Source organism: Stegodyphus dumicola, chromosome 4 (genome assembly GCF_044657685.1).
Source record: "Stegodyphus dumicola isolate Sdum_Otavi_A_Nest chromosome 4, ASM4465768v1".
Taxonomy (NCBI): domain Eukaryota; kingdom Metazoa; phylum Arthropoda; class Arachnida; order Araneae; family Eresidae; genus Stegodyphus; species Stegodyphus dumicola.
Genome location: NC_140771.1, coordinates 145985869 through 146013141, shown reverse-complemented (window position 1 = coordinate 146013141; position 27273 = coordinate 145985869). Strand labels below are relative to the sequence as shown.

Below are 27273 nucleotides of genomic sequence, written 5' to 3'. Positions count from 1 at the left end.
AAATACATGCCAGCACTTAACACTGCATCCGGAATTCTAAATATATGCTGCTATGCAGCTTTTAAGAATTTTGTGGTTATTGCTGTTGAGCTGCATGTGAGGAAAAAAAAAAAAAAAAAAAAGATGCTTAATAATAAAGCTAAAAAGAAAAAAAAAAAAAAAGTATATGCAGGAGTTAAGTGTAAGAGGAGACTGGTAAACTGCGAACTCTGCGAGAGCGTACAAAATTTAACAAACTCTTGGGCGGAAGTTAAAATCTGAAACCTTTGATGGTTTTTTTCACTAAATTTTATTCTAGATCCGGACTACAAAGCGTTTCCAAAAAGTAGAGTTAGAAACTATTTATAAAACATTAAACATCTACTTTAGGTATAACACTCAAAGTATAAAATAGCCCTTGTAGAATGCTGTTAAGATGTTCCAGATAAAATGACGTTTCAATCATTACTGTTGCACTACGCAATACATTGTGTAACATAATACTGAAGAAAATGAAATACCTTATGCATCATCGTTTGACAAAAGTATCATTTTATTGAGGGCTCGATTTAAAGCAAACTGAAATCAATAAATGTAAATGCTCCTAAAAGTAAAAAATGCAAAGGGAGATGGTGAGCCAAAAGACCTTGAAAGACTATGTCTATGGATGCCAAATGGTAAACCACGAGACAATTTTTGATTAGTCGGGAAAATTTTTGAATTTTTTTCCTTATACGTATTATCATGCGTAATTCTTTACTATTCTATAATTACCAAATAATTGTTAATAGTTATATACAAGTATTTAATTGTTTCATTATCACATTATTTTCTCCAAATAATTTCCATTTTTTACTTCTTCTTTTTGGAAACATACACATGGATCAAGAAATTGAAAAGTTTAGGAAACACCGATCTAAGTTATATTAATTTTATTAATTTTTATTATTTAACTCCCCTTTTTCTTCATTTAAACAACAAAAAGAGACGTCTGAAAAGTTTCTTCTTCTTTTCGAAAGCTATTTCCGTCTTTCATTTCAGTATTTTTCTAGTGCTTGACACATTAAGGGTGCTGGACACCATTAGAAACCAAAAGTTGTTGTATAAATATTTACTCGTTATTTTTTAAAGGTTTGTACATGCTTTTCTTATTTAGAATTAGAAACAATTTTTTTTCCCCAAGGACCGGTTGTCAATCTTTCGCCCAACCGCTAGCCTGGAGGATCAGGCCTTCAATAATCTTTGGAGACTGAAATCAAAGTTTATCGAAAGAACAAGTCTGACATTTACAGAAATTTAATTAGGCTATTTTGATATATGAAGCTGGAACCTGGACACTGACTGAAAATGATAAAGAAATACTTGCAGCCTTTTGAGAGAAAGATCTTGAGAAGATTTACTGAAGGTGTTCAAATAGAAAGCATCTGGAGGAGAACCAGTGCAGAAACCTACAGGGCATACAGGTATCCAAATATCATAAATCTTATCAGCACTCAAAGATTTAGATAGGTTGGTCACCTAATCAGAATGCCCAAAATTAGAAAAAAAAAAAAAATATTCATGTACTAGCTAATAGTCACTCTAAAGAGAGGGAGACTGAAACTTAGATGGCTAGACCATATTCTTTGGCTAGACTACTTGAAGACAGACTTGTCTAACTTAAAGGTGATTAATTGGCCAAGAGAAGAATTAACTAATTACATTCTTTTGGTTATTAACTGACCGATATACTTGGTCATTGGTACCTACTCTTGGTCATTAATTGGACAAAATTAGAACTGATGGTAATTAATTAGTCAATAATGGACTAAGGCGAAGAGCAGAATAACATGGAATGAAATTCTAAAGAAGGCCGTGGTGTCGAGTCATTGAAGAAGTAGATACTTTTAGGTAGCTGAAAAACGTTAATGAAAGACAATACACTGTGTATAACTTTTACGTGCCTAAGGGCATTTAGTTTCAAGTACTCTTGAGTTGACAAAGCTCACCTTTAATTTTAAAACACAAAAGATGAAATACGTCGAAAGAACAGATCATCAAAATGTGGGCCAGTATAAAGGGGAACATGTTTTTAATTCTTTACCTTTTAAATTCTCTCGATCTGGTTATGCATCTAAAGCCATTCTAATTTCGCCAATTTTGATGAGAATAAAATAAATAATTTATCTTGCACACTCGAAATTCTGCTTTCTTGAACTAAAATGGAAATGGAAGTGGACATTTTCGCTATCGTCTAGCTTAGCTTTCGATTTCAAATATTTGTTAACAATTTTCTTTCGACAAATCAGTTTTATAAATTTCGTTTTCATGTAGTATTTATTTTATATTTTTTAAATGTATATGATCTAACAGAATATTATTACTATTATATATATAATATTAATACTGGGTGATCCCATTCGGTTGCAATAAATTCAGCTTTCGATAAATTTGTGCTTACGTTTTAAACAGCTATACATAGCAATATTAAGATGCAAATTTAAAATAATAACATTTAATTAAAAATAGAATTGTCTTTTACACTTTTGTTTCATTTTAAAATTACTTCATGCCAATTAGCGTATAGATCAGATTAAATGTAACAAGACAAAGGCGTATTTATTATGTTCTCTGTCTCAATAACAATGACATTAAAAAGAAGATGAAACTGGAAAGATTCCGTCAACAGGATTTAATGATGAGGAGGATGGGGGATAGCAGTGGGCGAATCGGTATAATTTTGACGACAGGATAAAATGGAAAATGATATTTCGGAAAATCACCTATTAGTACTATCAATAAGATATATGTAACACTGTAAGAAAAAGAGTACTTCAAACCTTTTCGTGATTCACCAAAAATTGTATCTTGTTTCACATTTCGGGAACCACAGTATCATAAGTATCATATTCAAATAGCATTATTTATTTCGTATGTTATGTACCTAACATCCATTATGACTGAAGAAAAACGAATAGCTTAAAACTAATACAATAGCAATCATTCCAAGGCAATTTAGATTAGTCATTTTAGACAAACAATGACATAGACACTGATTGCAGTACTAAAAGCTGGAAATTCTGTCAAAGGATATAAAATAACATTTCTGACAGCCAGAAATATCTCTACTCAATGGTATCAATTTGTATCAAAACAGAAAATTACCATATCACAATGCGTCCCGTGTTTAATTTCGAGACGTGTCACGAATATGTTGAACACGTTTGGCGAAAATAACTCGAGTCTAGCGAAAAATCATTGGCTGGAAAGTATGGACTCATATCTATTCCTGGAAAGGGGTTCAGAACAGGAGAACAGCCCCCTGCTTTTACAAGAATACTAAAGATAGGAGCTCAAAATCTCTACTCCTACTTGAATAATGGCTACTGTCACGGTTTACCAAGAGGTTCCACGGTTATCTCTACCTGTCGCTACTCGACGAGGGGTTGGATGTCACCCCCATAGGGAGACATGACGGGGGTAGGCGACATCACCAACCCAGGATCTTCTTCGAAGTAAGCAGGGGGTGTAAGTTGGTATGCAAGTTCTCAGGAAAACAGGCGTCCTATACAAGTACAACTTGTGTGGGGGAGGATTTCCCTTCACCTCCCTTAAGTGATTAGATATGAGGATAAACTTTTGTACCCAGGAAAAACCCCGGCCTCTCAGTTTAAGCTTTGAGACTGAAGAAGTCTGAGGCGCGGTGTTTTTTATTTTTATTAACAAATTTATTATTGATCGAATTTCGTTAAGTCCGTTGTTTGTTATTCGGAGAGGTGAATCAAGAAACAAACCATCTCTTCATCTTTAATGGGCCAGATTTTGAAAATGAAATAATCTGCTGTATGATGGGAAATCATAATCCTATTTTATCTTTTTTAGCTTGATATAATTTCAAAATATTTTAAAATATTACACTAGGATCTCTTAAATTTTCTTCTAGCTCTAAAAAGTATTTTTTACTTTATCAAACCAACTGATCTTTTTAATCCCCTTTTACTGCTTATATATATATATATATATATATATATATATATATATATATATTTGTACCAGCCGTAAATGTATGTTTTATTGTGATTAATTAGTACACGATTTTGCTAATAAAAATGAAAATTTACCGTGGATATTTGGGATTTACTAATAGCATATGAGAACTAATTCAGAAGACAAACAACAAAAATCAGCGTTATATTTACAAATATAACGCTGATTTTTGTCTTCTGAATTAGTATTTATTCGGCGTGTTATTGTGTCTTAATTAGCATATGAGAAGTTACTATGGGAATATGAATGCCAAATGAAAGTATAATATCGGTTACTTTTATATATGTATATATATATATGCTTAATTGTTTCCTTCAATAAGGACTAAGAAGTCATCGTATTAAGATTTTTAAAATGTATTAACAAACAAAACACATTTCCGGTCTAATTACATGAGAGCACCCGAATATAGGATTAAGTACCTCGACCGATCGTTTAATTTCTTGCTTTAATTCAGATCCTCATAACATAATTATTAATCCTTGTAAAATACTGAAGATATTAAGAAAATAAAAAGAGGATTATTTGACTGCCTTAGTTTAGATCAGAAAAATTGTATAATATTAAAAAAATGTCAATAAATAGGGAATAGAATACTACTATTCTACATTTTGCTAAAAACATTAATATTAATTACGCCTATATATATGCTAGCAAAAATCCAAACTTATTAAAGCTCTTTGGATCTTTGCATTTTCACAAGGAAGTTTGCATTATAATAGATTTCGGAAGCTTATATATTTTATATATTTCTATACTCTAGCATTGCCATATCATTAATCAGTGTTTTAATGCAGTTAAGATCCATATGAAAGAATCAAAAGTAAGAAAATTTTTCCCTTTCAGTTACTGTTATCAGTACCACACCTTCTGTAAAAATAAATGGCAACGAAGTATCAACTCCTTTATGCATAAACGCGTACCTCCAGAATTCATTAACTAAAATCTTTCTAACACGTTGTTGCATTTTGTCGACGTTAATGGATCGACAAAAATGATGAATTCAGTGCTCTATCTCTTCTCCGGGCAATATTTATTACTAAAATTTGACAGCTATTTTACGCCGAATAAAGTGAATAATAATTCTGTTTAAACCAACTACCTTTATCGGTAGAAATCGATGTAAATTTTGTTCGCCGGCGCCGTAAACTTTAATTTTCGGAGCAAAGGGCAAGCTTTATCATGCAGATGTTTCGACGCATCTCATTATTTTCAGCTCAAAACTGTCAAATAATTCTCAGTTACTTTTATTCCCTTCGGCATCTAGTGCGTAACGCAGAGCGACAGTAAGTTATTTTTAAAAATATACTCCAATTAACTGCCGAAGGTGCACGCAACTACATGTTGAGACTTCCTAGCTCATGCACAATACAATTTTCCTTGAGTTTAAGAATATGGTTTTGAACCATTTTAATCTTATGACTATTCAAGAGAAATTAATCATTAAGTATCTAAAGCATTTTATTTCCTTATTTAGTCTCATGCGCGTAGATACGATTTTTTACGAAGCACATGTGCATACTTTCTGTGAAACAGAGAAAAAAATCTGATGTGTGCACCACATGACTTCCTTGTACGGAATATTAAGTTATACGCATTTTTTCCTGCATTTCATTTAAATTTATTACCCAGAATTTCATTAGAGATATATTTCTCATTGAATAACTTCAGTTCTCACTTCGCGGCAAGGCAAAAATACATAAAAACTCAAAATATTTTCATTAAAAATTGAGAATAGAAAAATATAAAACAATAAATACAGTTAAAACAATTTAAAAAAACAGCTTTTACGATTAAAATTAGAGTTTGTACACAAAAACAAGCAATTCGGCCTGTATGCAAGAAGGCAGATTTCACGCTGCACAAAAGTAAATGTTTCCTTTTGGTCCCACTTTGCAAAAAGACACTGAAGGTTCAGAAAGACTTAATTCACAATTCTGCTCACTCCAATTAACTTCCAATTAAATGTAAACAAATAGGGCTGCTATGGTTTAAAAAAAAAATAGGCTTAGCCGCACTTAAAGAACTTTGAATCACATGCAGATTAACTAAAGGAATAAAAACCTTAACCGGAAGATAAGAACAACATAATTCAATCATTTTTAGAGCAAAAAATACACAATTTACTAACATATAAGAGTAAAAAAACTGGGCTGAGTAATAGAGTGGGTATGTGTGTATATATATATATATATATAATTTATTTACTAATAGATTTATTAATACTTATTGAATATCTTATCTCCTTTGAGAATTACTTTACTCAAGTAAGAAAATATTATTGCTACTCACTCTGGTAATAATATCTCACGACTTAAAAAAATTAATAAGCTAAATGGAACTGCCACATTCATAACGAATTCTGTATAGTATACATTAACTTAAATTCTTCTCACTTTCAGATCTAACTGGCTTAAACTCAATTTACCAGTTTGGCATCATAATTCTTACTTGAGTAAAAGACGAAACTTCGCATTTATTAATTATTGTTAATTGATCAGGTGTTGGTTTATTCCCCTTGAAAGGTCAACCAATTTCCGATCAATGACGATAATTATTTGGTTTGTTGATTACTTTTTCATTTTAAAAAGTTTTTTCATGATTCATATTTAATATTTTTTTAATTTTCAAGATTCATTTTTAAATACTTCTAAGTTTCTTCATGAAACTAAAATTCTAGCTTTCTCCAAGGAGATAATATACTCAATTATCCATTACAGCTTTTGCGCAAGTATTAGGCAATTTATTACTATTTATAGCTTATATATATATATATATATATTCGCACTAAATGGATTTAAGATCATACAACATTATATATAGATATATATATATATATGCTTTTGGTGCAGCCGATTGCAACCAAAACAGAAGATGCACAACTACATGTTATACCAGTCCTATATACAAAATTTCAACCTTCTGAGGTTACTCGTTTTTCAGTTATGCGAGATATATACAAACGCTACGAAAAAATCTCCTCTCAATCCATTTTAAATCAGTTTTATAATTTGTTTGAGGGGTGAAGTCCTTTATTCTGCCCTTACATACAGATGTTACGCAAAAGCCTCGTTAATGCATTCGATAGCGGTCAAAATGGATATTTTCATTGAAATATGGCACCCGGAATATTTTATGATTACAATACTTCCTTTACTTCGTACAAGGAAGTAACAAGGAAATTCCCTAAAGAAATTTCTCATGACATCTACACTTTTTCGAGGACTACTGATATATGGAGTTGAAGAATATATTTAAAATTACCAAAATAAAAAATTCTGCATATAACATAGACTGCATATGTGTATATAATCCTGCGATGCTCATAGTTGTCGATGTTGACATTCCATGAATAATTTCTGGCCCTCTTAGAACTGTGGTAACAAGCTGCTGTTTAGCATTATCATTATTAAATAATCGATAAACACTTAATGTGCATATCATGTACATATAGTGTTCTGTATTTTTTTAATAATGTATATCAAAGAATATTAAATCTTTTAAAGCAATCATGAGAAAGAGAAAATGAATTAACTTGTCAATACCCAAGGTTTATGTTTTCTGTTAAAGGAGCCATCTGTGATAGAACTTACATTTTCCCCCTTATATGCTTATTTTATTGAATATGAAAAAGGAAATGAGGACTAACTGGCTAAGGGGAAATACCTTCATGGAAGACTTCGTGAAGTAAACTGGTTCGTATTTCCTATTTTTTTATAATACGCAAAATAGTGTAAGTGTTATATAAGTACTATCAATATTGGATATTAGAAATGAAAGGTTTTTTGTTTTAAGTAATACATTTGCATACAATTAACAAACAATAAATTAAATTATTCACATGCATTTCGCGCATTCATGGCATAGACATTTCTTTTTAAATTTTGTATACTTCTAGGCAATACAACAATCTGTGAATTTATAAAACTATATCGCTTATCTCTAAAAAATGTTTCCCTGTATTCACTGAAGGAGAAAAAAAAAAAAAAAACTGCCATGTACTAGCCGAAAAGACCAAACCCATGTTCTTGAAGATTCTGTTAAGACATCCCCCTAATAGCCAAAATATCAATTTAAGACAGGAAGGGAATATATCTAATATGGATAAGTATGCACTATCTTTGAACGGATGTCCATTCCACACTGCTTCCAATCGAACATAACGTTGGGAAAGGAAATGAAGAAGTCTCCACCTGAACTCTCCTTCAAAAGTGGTCTATCCACCCCCAGCATCCCCACCACATTTCATTCCTTGCAGGCCCCAAAGCAGTGACATGGGCAGAGAAAAGCACAAACAGCAGACGATTTCCAGCAGCGTAAGAAAAAATGTGCAAGTACTTTCTCAAGAATTGTTTTAGTACTTTTCTACTTTATTTGGAGGACACTTTTTATTTGTTTATTTAAGTGTGTGAAATGCAGTCTTGGCGACCATCTGATGAAGAAATATATAAAAAAAGGCACATTACTTAAAAAGTAAGAACATAAAAAAAGAGAGAAAGATTCCATTTCTTGGCTGCGCTAGCTTTATTTTGCCAACTCGTTAAAAAAGAAAAGCGAAAATTACAAACGAACACAAAACTCTGGGTATAATTTCCAAAGCTATTCTCTTCTTTTGTTTCTACTGTGTCTTCGCTAACTATCTGTCTTTTCAAGAGCACGAATCATTACTTTTGTCCAGTTTTTTACTCGAACTGCATATCCCTTATCGATGTTGTTGCAGGTTACGGTTTTCTTTGTTTTGCCTTGTCCTGCGGAGGATCGGGCAGAAATAATTGTTTCGTGGATCAGCGTTCACAATTTTTGTTGTCTTCTCTTCGCTTGGAAAGATGTGAAACGAGGCCTAAACTCCTGCAGGAAGGGTATAATTTCACTACACCACTGAGACAAGAAGAAATAAAGATTTATATCAGATGATATACTTATATATTTTAATTAATTATTGAAATTTCTGTTCCTATAATTAAATTTACGCAGCTAAACAATCCCATTATATTTCTTATTGGAACAATTTCAGTTGTGATAGTTAGGATAACGGTTCATTCGCAGAAAAAGACAGTAATTTACTTTAGATGCATGTATTTTTGTTTCAATGTTTCATGTATATTTATATCAGATAACATGCAAAGACTTTTAAACAGCTGACAGCAAAGGGCGCGCTCTTTTGGCTTAAAAATTAAGAGAATTCTAATCTCACATCGTTATAAAATTCAGTGTTAAGTACCAAGTAATTTTGAATATTTCACCAAAAAGTGTTATCATCCATCAATATTGATTATAAAAATGATTGTTCAGATTCAGGCGCATTCAAATCTTAATATAAATATGTATCTTCTAAAACTTTCTAAATCTGAATTTATAGTTAATGTTCTTGATTATAAGTTTGCATTATAACTTATATTTAAAACATTCAACGACCGTTTAGCCACATTTCCTTGCGTATTTCGCCCCTTTATATATAAATTTTATCGTCCGAAACTCAAGAGGGGAAAAATGTATGCGATTAATTTAATTTCCAATGCACGTGTTTACAGTAAGAACATAACAAATGAAAAACAGTCATGGAAAACACTTGTAGTCTACAGAAAACACAATATTATTTCTTTAAAAGTAACTTATATTCCAATAAGAATACATTACAATATCTAATAAGATATCTTTATTTCTATTTCTCTGAAAAGTGAATCTCGCCCGTAATTATTGTTGCTTCTACTACTAAAGTCTTAAATCATCCTTAAATAATTAATGCGAATGCCCGGCACACTCAGCGGAATTGTTGACTGAATGTTAGTTCATGTTTGTTTCGCTGTGATTAGTCTGTTCTTGTATTGGGCTGGCATGAAATCAACATTTAGAAGGAAAAAGTTCGGCGTGACTTTCGGAGGTATTTGCGAACTTTTGACTTTGTTAATAAGAAGTAAACGAATTCATTTTAAAATTTAGAATAGCTCGTTCTCTGAACGCATTGAGAACGGAGAAAGTTACACGAATATTTTTTAAACTCGACTTTCGACTTTATTTAAAAAAATTCGACTTACGATGGCGTTTAAAACGATGAGTATTTATTACAAATCTTCCAGTTTTAGAATTCTCGTGTTAACCTGTCCTGGAATATGTAAATAAATACAAAGGCAAGCGCGTACGATATCCATAGCATATACAGACAATTGTACGCAGGAGGCAAATAATAAATTTTTTCAGTACCAAACTATGAATTACTATGAAACTTGATGCATTTTCAGAAGAACAAAGAAACTGATGAACTTTTTACTGCAACGCCCTGCAATTTAAATTTAATGCTTCAAAAAAATTTAAGCCTATTTACTGTGTTTTTGACTGTGCATGTTAAAGATAAATATTCATATCCGCATTCTATTTTCCACCTTCAGTGCAAATGATTAATAATATAAGATATTAAACAATTAATTTGCGTAAATGAATTTATTCAACTACAGGCCTTTGGTTACAATTTATGTAGGGTAGACCAATCCAAAGTAATGCGTCATGAAATAACTTAGACAGATCGCGAAAAGTTTCGATATATTTTGTTTTATTATATTATGGCTTGTACTACTTTAAAATGTTGATATTTTTTAAATAATTATATATATTTATTTATTTAGCCCATTATCCACTTTTTTATCAAAATTCCTTCTTTCCTTCCTAATAACCACCAACTATCTGAAGTCATTTTGTAATGCAAGACTTGAAGTAAGTTTGTTATTATATGATTTTGATACAATATATATCATACTTTAATATTTCATTTTATTATATTTCGTAATATTCTTAACATTTTGCACTGAAAAAATTCTGAAAATTAAAAAAAAGTTTTTTTATCAAAGTTCTAAAAAATTATAAAAATAAAATTCTCAGTTGATATATAATGCTTATAATCGTGTGAAAATAAAAATTAATCAGACAGGTTACTCTGAAAACCACTAAGGGCACGGTGGAATTTATGCAATTAATTTCTCATTAAAAGTTATAATACATGTTTTCTTTTTTTTTTTTTTTTTTTAACCTCTTTCAGCATTTAAGCTTTTTTTTTTTTTTTTTTTTTTTTTCCTCTTTCAGCATTTAAGCTTTTAATTTTCTTAATGTCATTTCTTTTCAACATTTAGCAATCAGCAGTTGATCTGAGCTGATTTTGTTTTGATCTGAGTTAATCAGCTGCTGATTTATCATTAGTTGATCTAAAGCAGATGATTTAAATTAAGCAAGTTAAAAATTGGGAGATCAAGAGATTTATTTAAAGATCGTAGTTGGCAACTCTGCTCCCTCTTTTCTCGACAGCAACTATGCTGTGGGTCGGAATAAGTCGCAGTTTACGTATAATGGTAGTGATGCTAAAAGATTTATTCTAAGCTTAGATATTTTATACGATGCCCTTGTTAGCATGATCCAAAGTAATGCACCATCGCATCGCAAGACGAGGAATACGTGTATTTCTATTATTTTATTTACCAATAATAGTGATGTAATAATACGACTTAAAATTACATTAAGAACGGAGGAAGTTTTAGGGGTTCATATTTTTCTAAATCATTCATCAAGTAACTAATTTAAATAGAAATACTATTATTGCTAAATAAACCAATTATTAAAAAATATTTGTTAGATACATTTTAATGTTTTATTTTATTATTATTATTATTATTATTTTTTTACTTGCTTATAATTCCATTTTCCCATTTGTTGGCATAGAAATTAAGAAATGCGTTTGAGAATCAGTGTATAATTATAATGTAGTTTACATTTATTAAATTTAATTCTCAACTTTACTAGCAATTTTCGGCCACTATAGGCTAAATGAATAAGAGCTTTGGGTTAGGTTATAGAAATACGGCAAGTCATTCAAAAGCTGTGTGCCAGAGAAAAGGGATACCTTCGTGAAGAACTTTCTAAGGGAAACTGGCTCGCATTCACGTGATAAGATTGTGGGACACTGATAGTTCGTCCCGGATTCAAAGATTCAAACTTAAATACGAGCCAGTTTCCCTCAGAAAATCCTAAAGGCATCCCTTCTTTTAGGCACACATGCCTTATGTGATTTCTTATTTTCAAATAAACTAATTAACTATAAAATTTTTCAATTTACCGTTCAAATTTTAATATCGAATTTAAAGACATTTTCTCGTTCTTAGTCAAAGAACTGATACTTTAGAAACAGTTTTTAACGGTAAGATATAGCTATTTTAATAGTTTTTATAAATGTCAGCTACGTCACACATTTCAGTTGGATTGCCTGCATCAGAGTAGATCGCAACTAACATATTTCTTAAAAACTACTAAACTTCGCTGGGTGCAGTCGTTGTTTTAGGTTATGAGAACTATTTGTGTTAAAGTATGGAAGAAGGTCAAATATGGTTATATCAAATGTGAACTTATCACGAAGGAAGTTTATGAGGAAAGTTTAATTACAGACTGAAAATGGATCAGGTAATCGGTATTTAAGTGATATTTGAAATTAGACGGAACTTAAACCCTATGTACCATGGCACTTGAAAACCGTACACTCTCATAAATATTTTTATTTAATACTTCAGAAATATTCGAACAGGTGAAATACCGTAATGCATATTCAAACAAAAGAAATTTGGGATCTTTAGACTACACACCAACTGTTTTGAAGAGCAATATTTGAAACTCGTAATAATCGCATTCTAATAAATAAGTTGCTGACAAAGTGCTTAAAGGTCCTCGCTTCCATTAATTTTCCTTCCATTTATTGATTCTTTACAATAGTTTATCACGTATCTGAAGATAAAAGGGTATGTGTCTACTTGAAGACAAGAGTTCACGTGCGTTTTTAATGTACAGGTGAGTTACAAATATGGCCATACTATTGAAATAAATATGTCAATGATTGAAATAAATATGTGAGTATTGATCAATGATTGTCAATAATATGAGAAAAACTGGCAATGATTTATTAAATTTGAAACTTGATTTTTTTTAAATTTCAAATGTGAATCATTTGACAAGATAGCTCTGAACATGAAAGCAGCTTACTGCAATATAGACGTTTGCGTTTGTAGCCACCCATGGTGAAACTGATCATTACCCACAATGATCATGAAGCCGTGAGATTGTTGAGACATGATTTTAATTTAACAACGTTGTTTTGACTAGAGCGAATGGAGAAAACGTTTGCTTGAAATCGAAAAATATCCAGAAATGAAAACAACTCGCAGCAGTACTCATGCAGTAACATAACCATTTGAAATGGTGAAGAGTAAAACTGATTGGTATTTTCGGTTAGGCGACTGACATGACCCTATAGTTGAAATATGACTTTATAGTGGCAATGTCATTTCCGTTAAACACAATACTATCATTAGACACTTTGTGATCAAATGTATGGCCATATTTCTGACTCATTCTGCAGATGTATTATTTTTAGTTTGCAAAGCTCGTAAAGCTTCAAAACCGGTAGTAAAATTTTGTATTACTTTTGCAAGTCTAAAACAATTTCATCAAAAAGCATGTACTGTTTATCTCTGTGAAATGTAAATTCCACAACAGACTATGATAAAATTTAACCTCATTCACTCATTTCATTGATCCTCAAGTCGCTGGCCAATCAGGCATTATTTTACTGAGCGAGTAACGGCCCAGTCGGGGCACAGAATTACGTTCGCATAAAGTATCGATATATCGGTAAAACTTAACATATCCGCTCAAATATGCAAGCAGTTTTAATTGACGACGTAAACAATATTTAAACCGTTTCAGTATCAACCTAGCATTATGAATCCTCTGCAAGTAGGTCAAATCTCTGAATTTCCAACTCCAAGACGTTTCTGACTGTCAATAGATACTACAGTGCTTTGATTTTCTAAACAGAATTTGACAATTTGACAAGATCTGAGATACTGCTAAAGTAAGCTTCTTAAAATTAGTATACCTTTGTTGGATATATTTCATTAACTGAACCATCAGCGAATGTCGCTAAGATTATTCTCCTGAATTATATTAATTTCAATAATCGATCAAATTACGATTATTTTAATTACTCCATTGATATAATTTCATTCCAAAATCTTGTTTCAGCATTTTAACTTTTAAAAGAACAGACTACATTATTCAGCAGGGTCTTATTATTGAAATATTTCAGTTACAAGAAAGCACAGGAAATTTAAAAAAAAAAAAAAAATTGTGACAAATCTGAACAGTTAATTTTCTTGTTATTGTGGCAGATAGAAATACTAATCACATTCTGTAAATGGAATACAGAACACTGCGTGAAATTCCGCTGTTTAATCCTTTTATCGGGTCATCAGTGGTAGTCCATTGGGAACATCCATTAGAAAGATTTGCCTGTGTTAAGAGGATAATAAATATATTGAAGTTTTAACTCGTTGAGTTCTAAGATTTGGCTACAGGCTTAATATTTATTTTTATATTTAATATCACATTTTTAATTTCCCTTAAATATAATTCACAATATTTAATTTAATAATTCACAATAATAAATCACAATATTTAATTTCCCTTAAATATAAAAATTCAAATTTATATACTCCCCCATTTAAGGATAGCCTTAGTATGTTTTGCCATAATAAAATAAAATAAATCTATTTATCTGTTTATATTATAGTAGGTTCTCTTTCATTTAAACTAACCGGAGCACAGCCGTTTCGGATAATATTGCTTTTTGGATAATCCAAGACCAGGAACGTTTGTTAACAAAAAAAGAGAAAAGAAAGCAAAAAAGATAAAAAGAAAAAGAAATACTTGAAAATAACTTGATTTTGATTAATACCATTTTTTAAATAAATTCTATTAAAAACATATTTTTTATAAATTATACTTCAAAATTTCCTTTTTAAATTTCATATTTTATTTAAATCATTAATGGAAATAATATACATTGTTACCTATAAAATAATTCTTAAATTTTATTTTCATTATTATTATTGTATTTTCCAACTTTCCAGGCATGAACATAGAAAAATATATGGTGAAAGTAAAAAGCATTACGGTTATTGTGTAAATATGCATCCTCCCTGCCCCTGAAAATCAGCATAAGTAATAAAAACACAAAATGAAAAAAATTCTTAATAAATCGTAAATTTCAATTTTTACATACATTATCTGTACGATCACTACGGACAAATTTACTCATAAAATGCCAGTAACTCATTTAGAATGTAGAGCTTTTCTTACATAAGTTATTGGAATCCTTGATGCGTCCATTTTTGGTAGTTGAGTACCATTTAGTAAAATGTTTCTATACTAAGCAAATTTTAACAAAAGTAATTTTATCAGTAAGTAACTTCAAGATAGTTTGGAAGCTAGGTCTTAAATAAATTTCACTGTTCACCATGAAACTTATATTATATTGCAGTAATTTATTTTCCTTAAAAATTTTGATTTCTTATAAAGTATTTACATATAAAAACGAAATTATGATAATAATTAAGTCGTTTTAGGGAAAAAAACTGAGGTGACTGGTTTTCTAACTCATTTATTCGATGTTATTTTCACTCCCCCCCACATGGTTTTAGTTAAGCTGTATTTTGGTTAAACAGAGTTTTTTTTCTTTCATATCATTTTCATCCGATTCTCTTCTCTCTGCATTCCACACATAAACATACTACATTGAATTTTAGAACGGAATACGAAAGAATGGAAAACTTTCTATAGCAAGATTTTAAGTTTTGCTTCTTAGAAGATAAAGAAAAAATCAATTACTTGTATTTTGTCTTTCAAGATAAAATTTTCTTTTCAAATTTGATAATGAAATTAAATACAAAAAATTACATTTAATACTATTTTTTTAACTCTGTTAACCTTTTTTAAATGACGTTGCAGTATCTAACTTTACAATCGGACTTATGTTTAAACTTCAATCTGAACATCAATAATAAATCAATTCAATCATAAATAAGGAAATAAATCTCAAATCATAATCCTCAAAATAACCTCGCGATGTTACACTGAAAAGCATTGCATTTAATGAGCAGTTAAGTTAATCAAGTAGCAAATGTAATTCTAATGAATAAACTGACGATATGAACTTTAAAGCTTTAAACAGGTAGTTCAACTAATGACAATAAAAACTGATTGACTGAATGATATATATTTAATCTTTTCTTTTGTCAAGCAAAAAGTAAATGAAACATTGCAGTATAAGATAATTTTTCAACAAATTAATTTACTGCATTTTTTTATATCTACAGCCGTTAGTATTCAATAATGGTAATTAAAATCTTTTGCAAATTTTTTAAGTTCCATACAAATTGTGTTTAATATTTTGCTTTTAATGGGTTAACTAATGCTGATTTTATTGTTTTTCTCTACAGTGTCTAAAATAAATCGTACATAAGAGCACAAATGCATAGATTAAAGAATGATATTTTAAAACAATTCGGTATCTAAATGTATCTATTATTTAAAAGTTTTGAAGTTGAAATGCTACAGAATGAAAAAAATTTACTATTAATTTAAACTGCATACTTATTTTGAAGAATTTCATATATAGGAAAAAGAGAAACAAAATGTTGAGTGGCAGCACCAAGAAGTTTTCAATCAAATAATTTCTTGGATATCAAACATTAACTAATTGTAACAACCAACGCATTTGTAGAATACAAAATTATACGAATTATATCAAATACAAAGTAGAATTGCAATGGTTATAACGAACTAAAATTAGAATTTCAATGGTTATAAAAAACTAAAGAGATTCATCATTATTAATTAAGCATCATCGTAATTAATTGAATCATATGATCGAAATTTTTTTAAACAAAAATGCAATAAAAATTTAACATACCAAGCAACCTGTTTACTTCGTGAGGCCTTAGATACAAATTAAAAGACGCTGCCACATCTCTTAAAAGTAAAAGACATAGGTTCAGTACTATTTGTGCTGTTAGCATTCGCACCATAACAAAATCAGGGGCCATTGATACTTCGTTATTGACAATATTACATTGTGTGCAAACTGTTGCCCCTGGGTATGTCGTGAAATATTCGTCCAGTAGATAATTGAGTATAATGGTACATCATAGTTCGTTCATGCTGTTTTTCTTTTCTGGTATGAATATTAGAGTCATCACAAATGCAAAAATGCTATTTTTTGAAATCTATGACTATTTAGGTGTTTTGGAACATTGGTGCTACACACTTCATTATATGGAACGTAAAATATACAAGAAAATCATCACATATAGAAAAAAACTCTTTCTTAAGCTGTTCGATACGGATAATAAAGACGTGAGTTTCAAAATGATTATTTTCTAAATCTTTAGAAGACACAAAACACCTAATACGTTTGACAACGAAAGGAAAAATAATGGCCAAGAATCCACTTCGCAAGCGCTCCAGCTGCTTGCTGGGCCCGGTATGGTGAACCGGGTTGCTAGGTTACGGCGTATACCCGCGAATGGCCGTTGGCGGAATTACCTCGTCGCCAGATCATGATCACGTCTGATCGCCAAACCTAGGAGCGGTCTCTTATTTCTTCTTCAGTTGCGCCCCTCATTAAACTTTTGACATTTTCTATATCGTAAATTACTAGAAACAAGGGGGAAAAACTGACACAGCCAATAGTTATATTTTTCTGTAGACTAATCTTACGATCCGATCTTACCCTGAGGATATTCCTTATCAGGTACAACGAAAATGATGTTAGAATCTCGTTATCGCTGTGGTTTTAACCCTTTGTTCAACGAAATCATTTAAATGAATATTTTTTCCAACTTTTGTATTTCAATCGTGTCGAGGTTGCTATTTTACATTAAGAAGATTTTTATTACGAAAAAGAAGAAAGACTTCAGAACGCTATAGTATTTTATATCTTCAAGTGAATCTCTTAAATTCTATGGATGCATTTTAATTTTAACTAAAATTATTGTTTACCGTATATGGTGATTTCTTTCAAATTGTCTTATCCTAAATTAAATATATTTACCAAGATAATTGTCTCATACGAGAATACATATTTTGTTGGGCCTTACCACATACCTTCAGTAATTTCAGTATGAGACAGAAATATAGTTACATGTCTAAACTAAATGTTTTATATCGAATAACAGTTTTCTATCTTATGTCATCAGCCACAATGGCTCTGAACGTGCATCAGCAAATTACAGATGCAGTATGTGATTTGTATTGGCAATCACCCATACTGCAATTGATAATTGTCTGGAATGATCTGACTAATAACTTACCATTGCTTAGAATGATTATGAAGCCCATAGAGTGGACAGGTATGAATTTAAATGCGACACTCCTGAATTTAAACGCTATGGGGGGAAGGAAAACGACTGCTCTCAATGGGAAAATATCCAGAAATGAAAACTCCTGGAAGGACTTTTAATAGCACCGATGGAGTAACATTGATAATTACTAATCGCTAATAGCCCCCTCCCCTCCGAAAGAAAAATCAGTTGCTTGAGTCTGGTTAGTATGCTTGCGCATTTATTCTTTAGTCTCAAGACTTGATTTTTCAACGGCAGTATCTTATTTCATCTAGCTGTGATACATTTAATACATGAGAGGATCAGATTGGAGCATATTTCTGATTCTTACTGTGTATGAAAAATAGTGGAAGAGACTTAAAATGTTGAGCAAATAATGTGTGTAATATATTTATTTGAAACTTAGTCATATATAATGGCTAATGTTTAAGTAAGTAATAAATAAATATTTAGCATAATTTCCAGGATTTTTTTTTTTTTTTTAATGTTTCCGTTGTTTCGGGTTTTTGTTCTCTAGGTAGAAGGAGAATGTGGCTTGACGCTTATGCGTCGAAGTTTAATATTAAATTTTATGAAAGGAGAGCTATATATATATATATATATATATATGATTTAAGTAATAGCCGTTGTTAGCTAGATGTTAATTGCGCATGTTGACTGCGACCTGTTGACAAAGAAATAGTAAAAAAAAAATGTATTGTTTCTGAATGAAATGAAATGTTCTTGTTTTCTTTCTGAAAAGCACGAAATGGGATATCCCGCCGAATTTTGCTTTTATGTCTAATTTTAATTTCCTTAGCTGAAGTGAAAAAATAAAAACTTTTTTAATTCGCATAATAACGAACTATTTTAGCTTTTTTAGGCCAAAGGAGGTAGTGAAATTTGAGCATTATTCACTCTAAGTGTCTACGAAAATCTTATGAATTATTTGTCGGAATGAAATCAAGAATGTAATGCTCTTTGTTTATTTTGTTCATTTTCTCGACTTCCTAAGAACCAAGAGAAATGACTGGAAAGCTTTTGTATAATGTATGCATTTATATATGACAATCAACCTGCAAAAATGGGAAGGCTAACTCCTCTCACAAGGTCCTTCATAAAAACATCTGTCCATATAAACAAGAGAGTCGTAAAGTGTTTTGTCATAAGCCTACTCAGTCTAATTATCCTACCTAATCCTATCCAATCGAGTTCGACCAACAAAAATTATTGATGGTTAAGTATCTTAAGGTTAACCAGAAAATAATAATGGGACTTTATGATAACTGGTAGTGAGATAAATGACAGAGAATTGACGATCATAATGTCAAAAGCAGCTTATATACAAATATGCTAAAGCTATTATCTTTGTATCGAGGAAGCGGTAACATCAGCATCAAATCTGATCAAGCTAGTGAATCGTTATCGTAGTTTGTAGTATACAGTGATTCTGCAATACATCTTATACTTTAGCTTTCCGGAATGGAAGATAAAAAAGTGAACTATTATATCTTCCTAAAACCTGGATTTCATTCCATTGAACAGAGGAAAAAAGGGGTATGGCAAGATAAAGAACTGGCTTACAGTGAAAAAATTGAAAATCTTCTTTACCTGTATCACTGCAGAAGGAATGCTGCACCTGGAGTGGATCACTGCATAAATTACGCAAACACTAACTCAGGATACTCTAAAAAAAAGTTACTGGACTTACTGCAGGATGTAGAGAATGTTAATATTTTAAAGATTATTTGCAAAACACTTGTTTACATTAATTTTAAAAACATCACAAAATTCAGATTTATTTTATTTATAAAAATAGTTATGAGAGGAATTAAATGCGTTTTGAAAATATTAAGTAACCTCATCTGTGTCATTCGAAACAAAGACATTAAAACTGCATATTCAACTTAGTCAACTGCCCAATAAAATACAATTTTTGATAAAAAGAAGTAAGGGAGAATCATATTTGATTATATTGATAAAATTTAAATAAATCAATTTCCACACATGGCCTATTACACCTAATAACATGCAATTCAAAATTTCACATTACAGACCTTTCTATTTATGGCCGCACAGACAAAGTTGCTAGTTACTCTAACTGCAGCACGGATTAGAATCCCATAGAAGGCATGGATGTAAATTTTCTGTCCATTCGCAGAAGACTCCGGTGGTTTGCCTATTTAATGCCTCCCTAATAAAGTGACCACCGCTTCTGGCCTTAGCAGTGAACAACATCTATAACGGCTGGGTCAGCCATTTATGGGGGGGGAAAAGAAAACCTTCCTGTTTATTGAGAAAAAATTAGATTTTGTTTACTAACGATCAACCAGACGTGATACTTTACTTGGCGTGATACGAGTTCTTTGCTATTTGAAACATGGAATTGGCAGAAGGTTATATGCTGTCCACATCAAAATTAATTAATTAACTTTTTTAACATTTCAGTGAGTTAGTGAAATAAAAAAGCATTTAATTCATGATAATATCTAATTTAAAATATTAAATATTTTTATAGAATTGCATGTTACATAGCCCTTTTTCAAACAAACAGAAAACACAGTGTGATCATAAAAAAAAAAAAAAAAAAAAAAAAAAAAAATCTTCCTCGATATATGAACTTATTTGAAACTATGTGCTCAAGATTTGTTAATTTAAAAAAAAAAAAAAAAAAAAAAAAAAAAAAATGCTCTCGCGGCTATGGTTTTAGTGAAACAATTCTGAATTTTCAGATAGCAATATACTTTTTTTCCTGCTTAAACTGATCAGAAATCATAAATGGTATTGGAAAGAAACACGTATGACGAAAATTGCCGGTGTAACACATTTGCAAAGAAAAACATTGTAAAGAACCAATGACAACTGAGGACAGGAGGGGGGGGGATACTTTTATCGGAATTACAAATTTCCAACATGTACAACGTTTCAAGATAACGTCATCTTCCGTGACCTTGTAGTTTCGTAGCCACCGTGGTCCCCCAACCTCACTTCGATGAATTTCTGGTTACAAGGTAGGGCCCACCAGCGGCCGAGCGGTAAAGTCGCTGAACACTGCTAGTTCGGTCCGAGGTTCGAATTCCGCGAACGGGCTGGCTGCATGGGTGTTTTCGTGGTTTTCCCCATGTGTAACGTGTATACGAGCCAGTTTCTCTTAAAAAGTCCTCCACGAAGGCATCCCTCCCCTTAGGAAGATAGCCCTAGTGTACTTTGCCATAATTAAATACACCATACACCAACCTGGTTATAAGGTAATCTAAAATATAAGGTGTACAGGTCAAATCCACGAGCTTTGTCGGAATTGAAAGATGCCATAAAACGTGATGACATACAGATTCCTCTTACGATATTACGTTCGTCATTGCTATCAACAATCTGGGGCATGCAATGCGTTATCGTGTAATTCCAATAAAAGTTTCCACCCTCTTTTGTCTTTTGTTATCGCTGGTCCTTTATAATACTTTCTTTGCAAATGTTTCACACCGGCAATTTTCGTCGTACGTCATTCGTGTCTTTGGAACACTATTTATGGTTTTTCAATGCGCTGATCACTTTGTACAGGAAAAAAAGTATGTGTTGCCTTTCGATATTTTGCTACTGTAACCGTAACCGCTCTATTCTATTAAATCATCACAATCTCAAGCGCATACCTTCAGATAATAATATCTGAATTTTTATTTGGATTGGTTGAGCGGACAGGCCGCTAGTTCATTTATCAGGGAAGTTTTCTTTATGACTACCCTGTATACAACGTTCCCAAGTGAGTCTAAGCCTATATTCATCTAGTATCCTGTAAAATGTTTCGTTGTTCCACTTGTGGCATCTTTACTGATCAACTAACATTAAAATAACTCTTTCGAACGGCCATTCAAATTCTTTTGTTTTAAAGAATAATAATAACAGCTGAAAAGAGAGCTTACAACTGAATTCCCTTTTAATTTTTAAAAACTGAGGGCTGTTCATATTTATGATTATTTTCAATGTGTAACTGGGGATAACGAAGAATTAATTCCATTTACACATAAACTAATCATATATCCAAACACAAAGAAATGATAAACTGTATGAAAACCTCGAAGCCCTAAAAAGAATTGATTACTTTTGGTCTATGTTCATCGCTTGGGATCCTGATGCTCTGTCCTTAATCCTAAAATTATTCAATGCTGTAGCGTCATACTACTTGAATGCAGATATTGCAGAAAAACTGTAGTTGAAGTCTAACTAAAGGGGTTATGGCAACTTGTTAAAATACAATCATGCAGGTATAGTCAAATCATTTAAAATAATACCGTTAAGCACAAAATATGGCGCACTGATCATACATATTTCTTTGCAGCTTGTTCTGGAAATAATATAATTTTTTCATTTGAGTTTTGAGAGTGATGGCACAAGCTGGTATGGCATAGGTAAGTATCAGAATTATCAAAGAGTAGAAAATTATCATGAAAGCATCTCTTCCTTTAAGAAAATTACCCTCGAGCTACTTTGCCTAATTCAGTTAATCAATCAATCATTATTTTTAAGTTACTTCCAATCAATTCATTGAGACTAATCATTTAAAAACGTATGCAAATATATTGTAATAATATCATATTTAAGTTTATATCGCTATTATAAATGTAAACAATGTTTCTAACATAATTCATATCTGCTTCATCTATAAAATTAAGAGCTTTTCGTTTATTTTATTTATTTATTTATTATTATTATTGATATTCATATTACCTTTTTGAAATAGTTTTTCAACATATAATGTTTTTTCTTAAGTCCGAAATTTAATTGGGTTGAAGTAAAAGCTAATGAAGTTTAAATCTCTTAGTGTATTAATTTTCCTAGTGAATGCTCCCTTTGCTATTGGTATTTCCTGGAGCTATTAAGTGGCTATATCCTGAAATTCTAAAGTATAAATGTTATAACAGTGAAACTACTAGCTCATTTTCAAATTGCAATTCCTTCGTTATTCTGAAAAGTGTGCATTGATAAAGGCATGGATGCTGAGAAGGTACAGAAAATATAGATCTTATTATGCAGCTATATCCGACGGTAACGAAATTTCTATTCAAGTAAAAAAAAAAACGCCAAATGCTTTCAGGAATAATCGCCAAATATGGGAAGCCTTACTCCACAAACTGAAATATGACCGTATGATTGGCCAGTGGTAATTGGAGTTGCTTTCGATTTTGATGACTAGAATTGTATTTTAGATGAGTTGTCAAGAGCGATTAAAGGAAGAATGAAGAGAAAAGAAAAAGAAAACCCCCTTGCTTTTTTATTATTATTATTATTATTCGTAAGTTTTATTTATCCTTCTGACTATCACTTTGCCGTTTTCCTTTTTTGATCTCCTGCATCCTTTCTCCTGTTCAAATTCAAACTTAGTTTAATGTTAGTCAAATGGCTAAGCTTAGGCAATTCATTATTTTATATTTGTCTTCACTCAGACTATAGTTTTGCTGAAGCGACTTAGGGCATCACCAGTTGGTCTAGTTAAATTATGTGTTGGCTAGCGTGCCGATCAGCAATGCTGTCGAAAGCTTTAGTATGACTTTCCGAAAAATTTAATTACTAATAATCTAATGCTGGTCGCAAGTCTTGCCGATAACATAAACAGACAATTAAATGGCACACACTTACATGCATTAGATATTTTACAATAAATACAAAGAGCTTAATTTCTACAGTTAAAGGGGCTAGAACATTATAGAGCCATATGCATAATATGGGTCAGAAGCACTGAAGAAACTAAATTATAGATAAAACGTTATATAATGTATAAGAGTTACAGAGATAATAAAAATGGTTAAATTATAAGAAAATAAATACATACCAAAAGTTTATGAAAATGATGCAAAATACGGAATGTGTGTAGTAAACTGAAGACATTGTACCAAGAATAAAAGATATGTGAATTTTGTAAGCTCAATTTCAATTTTATTAAGAAATTATTCTTAAACTACCTGTAAGTTAAAAACCTACATATCACATCTTCTTTGAAACGGAGTACTTTTATGAAGTATTTGTTTTGTATATTTAAGAAAAAAATTGTTTAAAAAGTTATTTACTGGAAAGGAAAGGAAAATATGGAACGCAATTCCTGGGAAGTTATTTGTGGTGTTCATATTTACGAAGTATATAATGCAGACATGTGCAATGAAATTTTTTCAAAGACACGCAAAATCCTTTTTTCTTATTTTCTGATTGCTTATTTTCTTTTATCCTTCTGGTAGGCTGGTAGTTCGGTCCGATGTTCGAATCTCGTGAACGGGCTGGCTGCATGGGCGTTTCCGTGGTTTTCCCCATGTGTAGCGTGTATACAAGCCAGTTTCCCTTGGAAAGTCCTCCACGAAAGCATCCCACCCCTTAGGCAGATGGCCCTCGAGGCTTTGCCATAACCACACACACACACACACCTTCTGATAAGAAAACTTATTAACTAAATGCAAATTTACTGAGCTATATTGCAGAAGGCATGTTAAAAGCTTTTTATATCCGATTCGGATAAGAATCTCTGAAAGATAGATTCATTAATAAAATGAGAAAAATTAGTATTCGTCAACGAATGCTTCATAGATAACATTTTGAATTTTTTTAAAATTTTAAGTAATATAATTCTGAAAAATCATATTAGTAGCTGCTCTTCAGATAAATAAATTTAGTTACTATTAATGGGAAAATAATAGGATTAATTATTATACTATTATCATTGATTTAGGAAAAACTGCAGCCCCTCTAAAAGAGTCCATTCTTCCCGCCTTCATAGTATAATGTTTTTCTAAAATTAATACTGAGGTAGAGATGTCCCGACTGATTTCCGACATCACAAAACTGTCCCAGCTGAGCCATTTTCCTTTACATTTTAATATTTAACTTTTAAACCTAATTAAGTTTTAATTTTGGCTTCTTACTTATCTCTTTCTTACTTGAAGTTAGTGATTCGCTCATATCTTTTCACAGTTTGGGGTCCGCTTTTGCTGTATAATGGGAAACATGCCGCTTTGCTTTACAAAATGATGTGGGTGGGACGGGGGAAAGAAATTTAATGGAATCAAAAATTCGAGTTAAAAATCTGAGCTTGTCAGAAATTCATTTGTTTCACGAAAAAAAAAAAAAAAAAAAAAACACACACACACACACAGCAAGCTATTGATTTACAAGCAAGTAAGCTAACGAACGCTTGAAAGTATAGTTCTTTCATGCCCACTCATAAGGAAGAAAATTTTAAAAAGGCAAGGTATAAAAAACTGCAGTCTAAAAACTTCTGATTACAGTCTAATACCTTGAAGCGTTTATTACTAAAATTGCAAAATGTTAAAAAAGTTTACAGATTATAAAGATTAGAAAGGAAATGTAGTTTTATCTTGATTTCAATTTTCATTTAGATTTGAATTTAGCATCTGAAACAGCATTATAATAAACAGGCATGATAGGGCTACTCCCCCAGCAATTTCATGCGATTTCTAAATTGGGGGGTGGGGTGGGATAGGATCCCATCATTGAACTAGATATAAAAGACCTCACTCTTTTCACCATATTATTAGAAGATGAAAATTATCTCTTCGGAAATAGCCTTTTTATTTATCTTATTTCTTGTGCCTTGTTTGCGTATTTATTTAAAATTTATTTCCATTCATATAAGAATTATACTTTTTGTTTTTTCGAATTCTCTCATACATCCTGTAAATATGATGTAGTTAGCTGTTTTATTGTATCGTCCATCATTTTCATTTTGATTTTCTGCACCTGTGTTACTTTTATGTAACTCAACCTGCCTATTTGATTGTATCGCTTCATTGAGTACTCAGCAATCGAAATTAACTTGCAGTTAAAAACAGCATCAGCTACGCTTAGATCACTACCAGTAGAAAAGCTACCTCTGAATTTCTCCCTTCGTTTTTTCTGAGATTATATACATCTTTGGACAACAATTGCTTTTATTTTAGCACCATAAACCTTGCATATTTCATGTGTTAATATATGAATTGTACTAAATATAATGTGGAAGATCCTATAACATACCAATTGCTGATTATAGGTAAAAACTTTCTAGAGTTACCAGTTACATTATGAAGATCCAAGATCCTAAGTCTATTAGTTTAAAAATTAATTTCGCAGAAATTATAGATTCGTAACTTTGAAATTTGATATTTAAAATGCACTGCTCAGAATTGCAGACTCATACTTAGACACGCGCTCATAATATATATATTATATACATGGTTATAAATTAACACCACATGGAATCTTGTGCATTTGCTTAATAATAAGATAAAATTTGTGCATTTATTTCACTTTGCCGAGAGAATGAATAGAAAAATTTCAAGTGGCAATACTTTTTATTTTACCAAGACACCAAATCTAAAGAACTAGAAACAACAAACACTTCGTTAATGATTAGGAAACATAGAAAGCATACTAGAGTAATAATAATTTAACATAGCCTATATATTATTCAAAAACTTAAATATTAATAAAATAATTGCAAAGCTGAAATTTCGAGGAGCCTAACTTGAAGAACATTCCAGTTATCCTATCATTCAAAGAGTACGGGACTATTGAAAGGCGAACAGAAAAATCCTTTTATGTACTCAGTTTCAGAGAAGTCGAACACAAAGGCGGAATCCCAGTCTTCTTTTTTAGCCATGGTATCAAATAGGAAGTTTCACATTCTATATTTTATAGGGGGAAGGGGGAATATCCCGCTTCAGCAAAGAAAGCAAGAACAGTTCGAAGCTGAATAAACCGGCTCTCAGTGATTATGTGCAAAACCTGTAATATATTGCTTTAAAATTATGCCTTTACGAAATATACGATTTATAATCTTCCAGCCCTTACGTTTTTAAATAATTTAGTCATAAAAGTGCCCTTTTGGAGTAATTTTAAAATTTTAAAAATGCAGCCTGAAAATACAATAAATATAAAATGAGCATAGAATTAAATTATTTCCAAAATTTACATATAATAAGTTTCCAGATTTATTGATAAATTAAAAGTAGAGCTATTTATTAAAATACAATATTAAATATGTTATAAGAAACGGTATATTAGGGTCCTGTAGCTTTCATTGCCACTAAACGTTTCCTTC

At 31.2% G+C, this 27273-nt stretch overlaps 1 protein-coding gene across 3 annotated transcripts in view; it reads right to left on the bottom strand.

Annotated features, from left to right (window-relative positions):
* Positions 1–27273, bottom strand: part of LOC118183588 (inactive tyrosine-protein kinase RYK-like) — a 664551-nt gene that overhangs the window by 223279 nt on the left and 413999 nt on the right. Inside the window, exon 1 of one of the 3 annotated variants that reach the window (XM_085815587.1) lies at positions 16787–17381. The exons of the other annotated variants lie outside the window; for them this stretch is intronic. Within the exon in view, the coding sequence (XP_085671713.1) occupies positions 16787–16919 (133 nt within the window). The 5' untranslated portion in view covers positions 16920–17381. Of the gene's footprint in view, positions 1–16786; positions 17382–27273 lie in introns of those variants that run through there. 3 annotated transcript variants of the gene reach the window in all.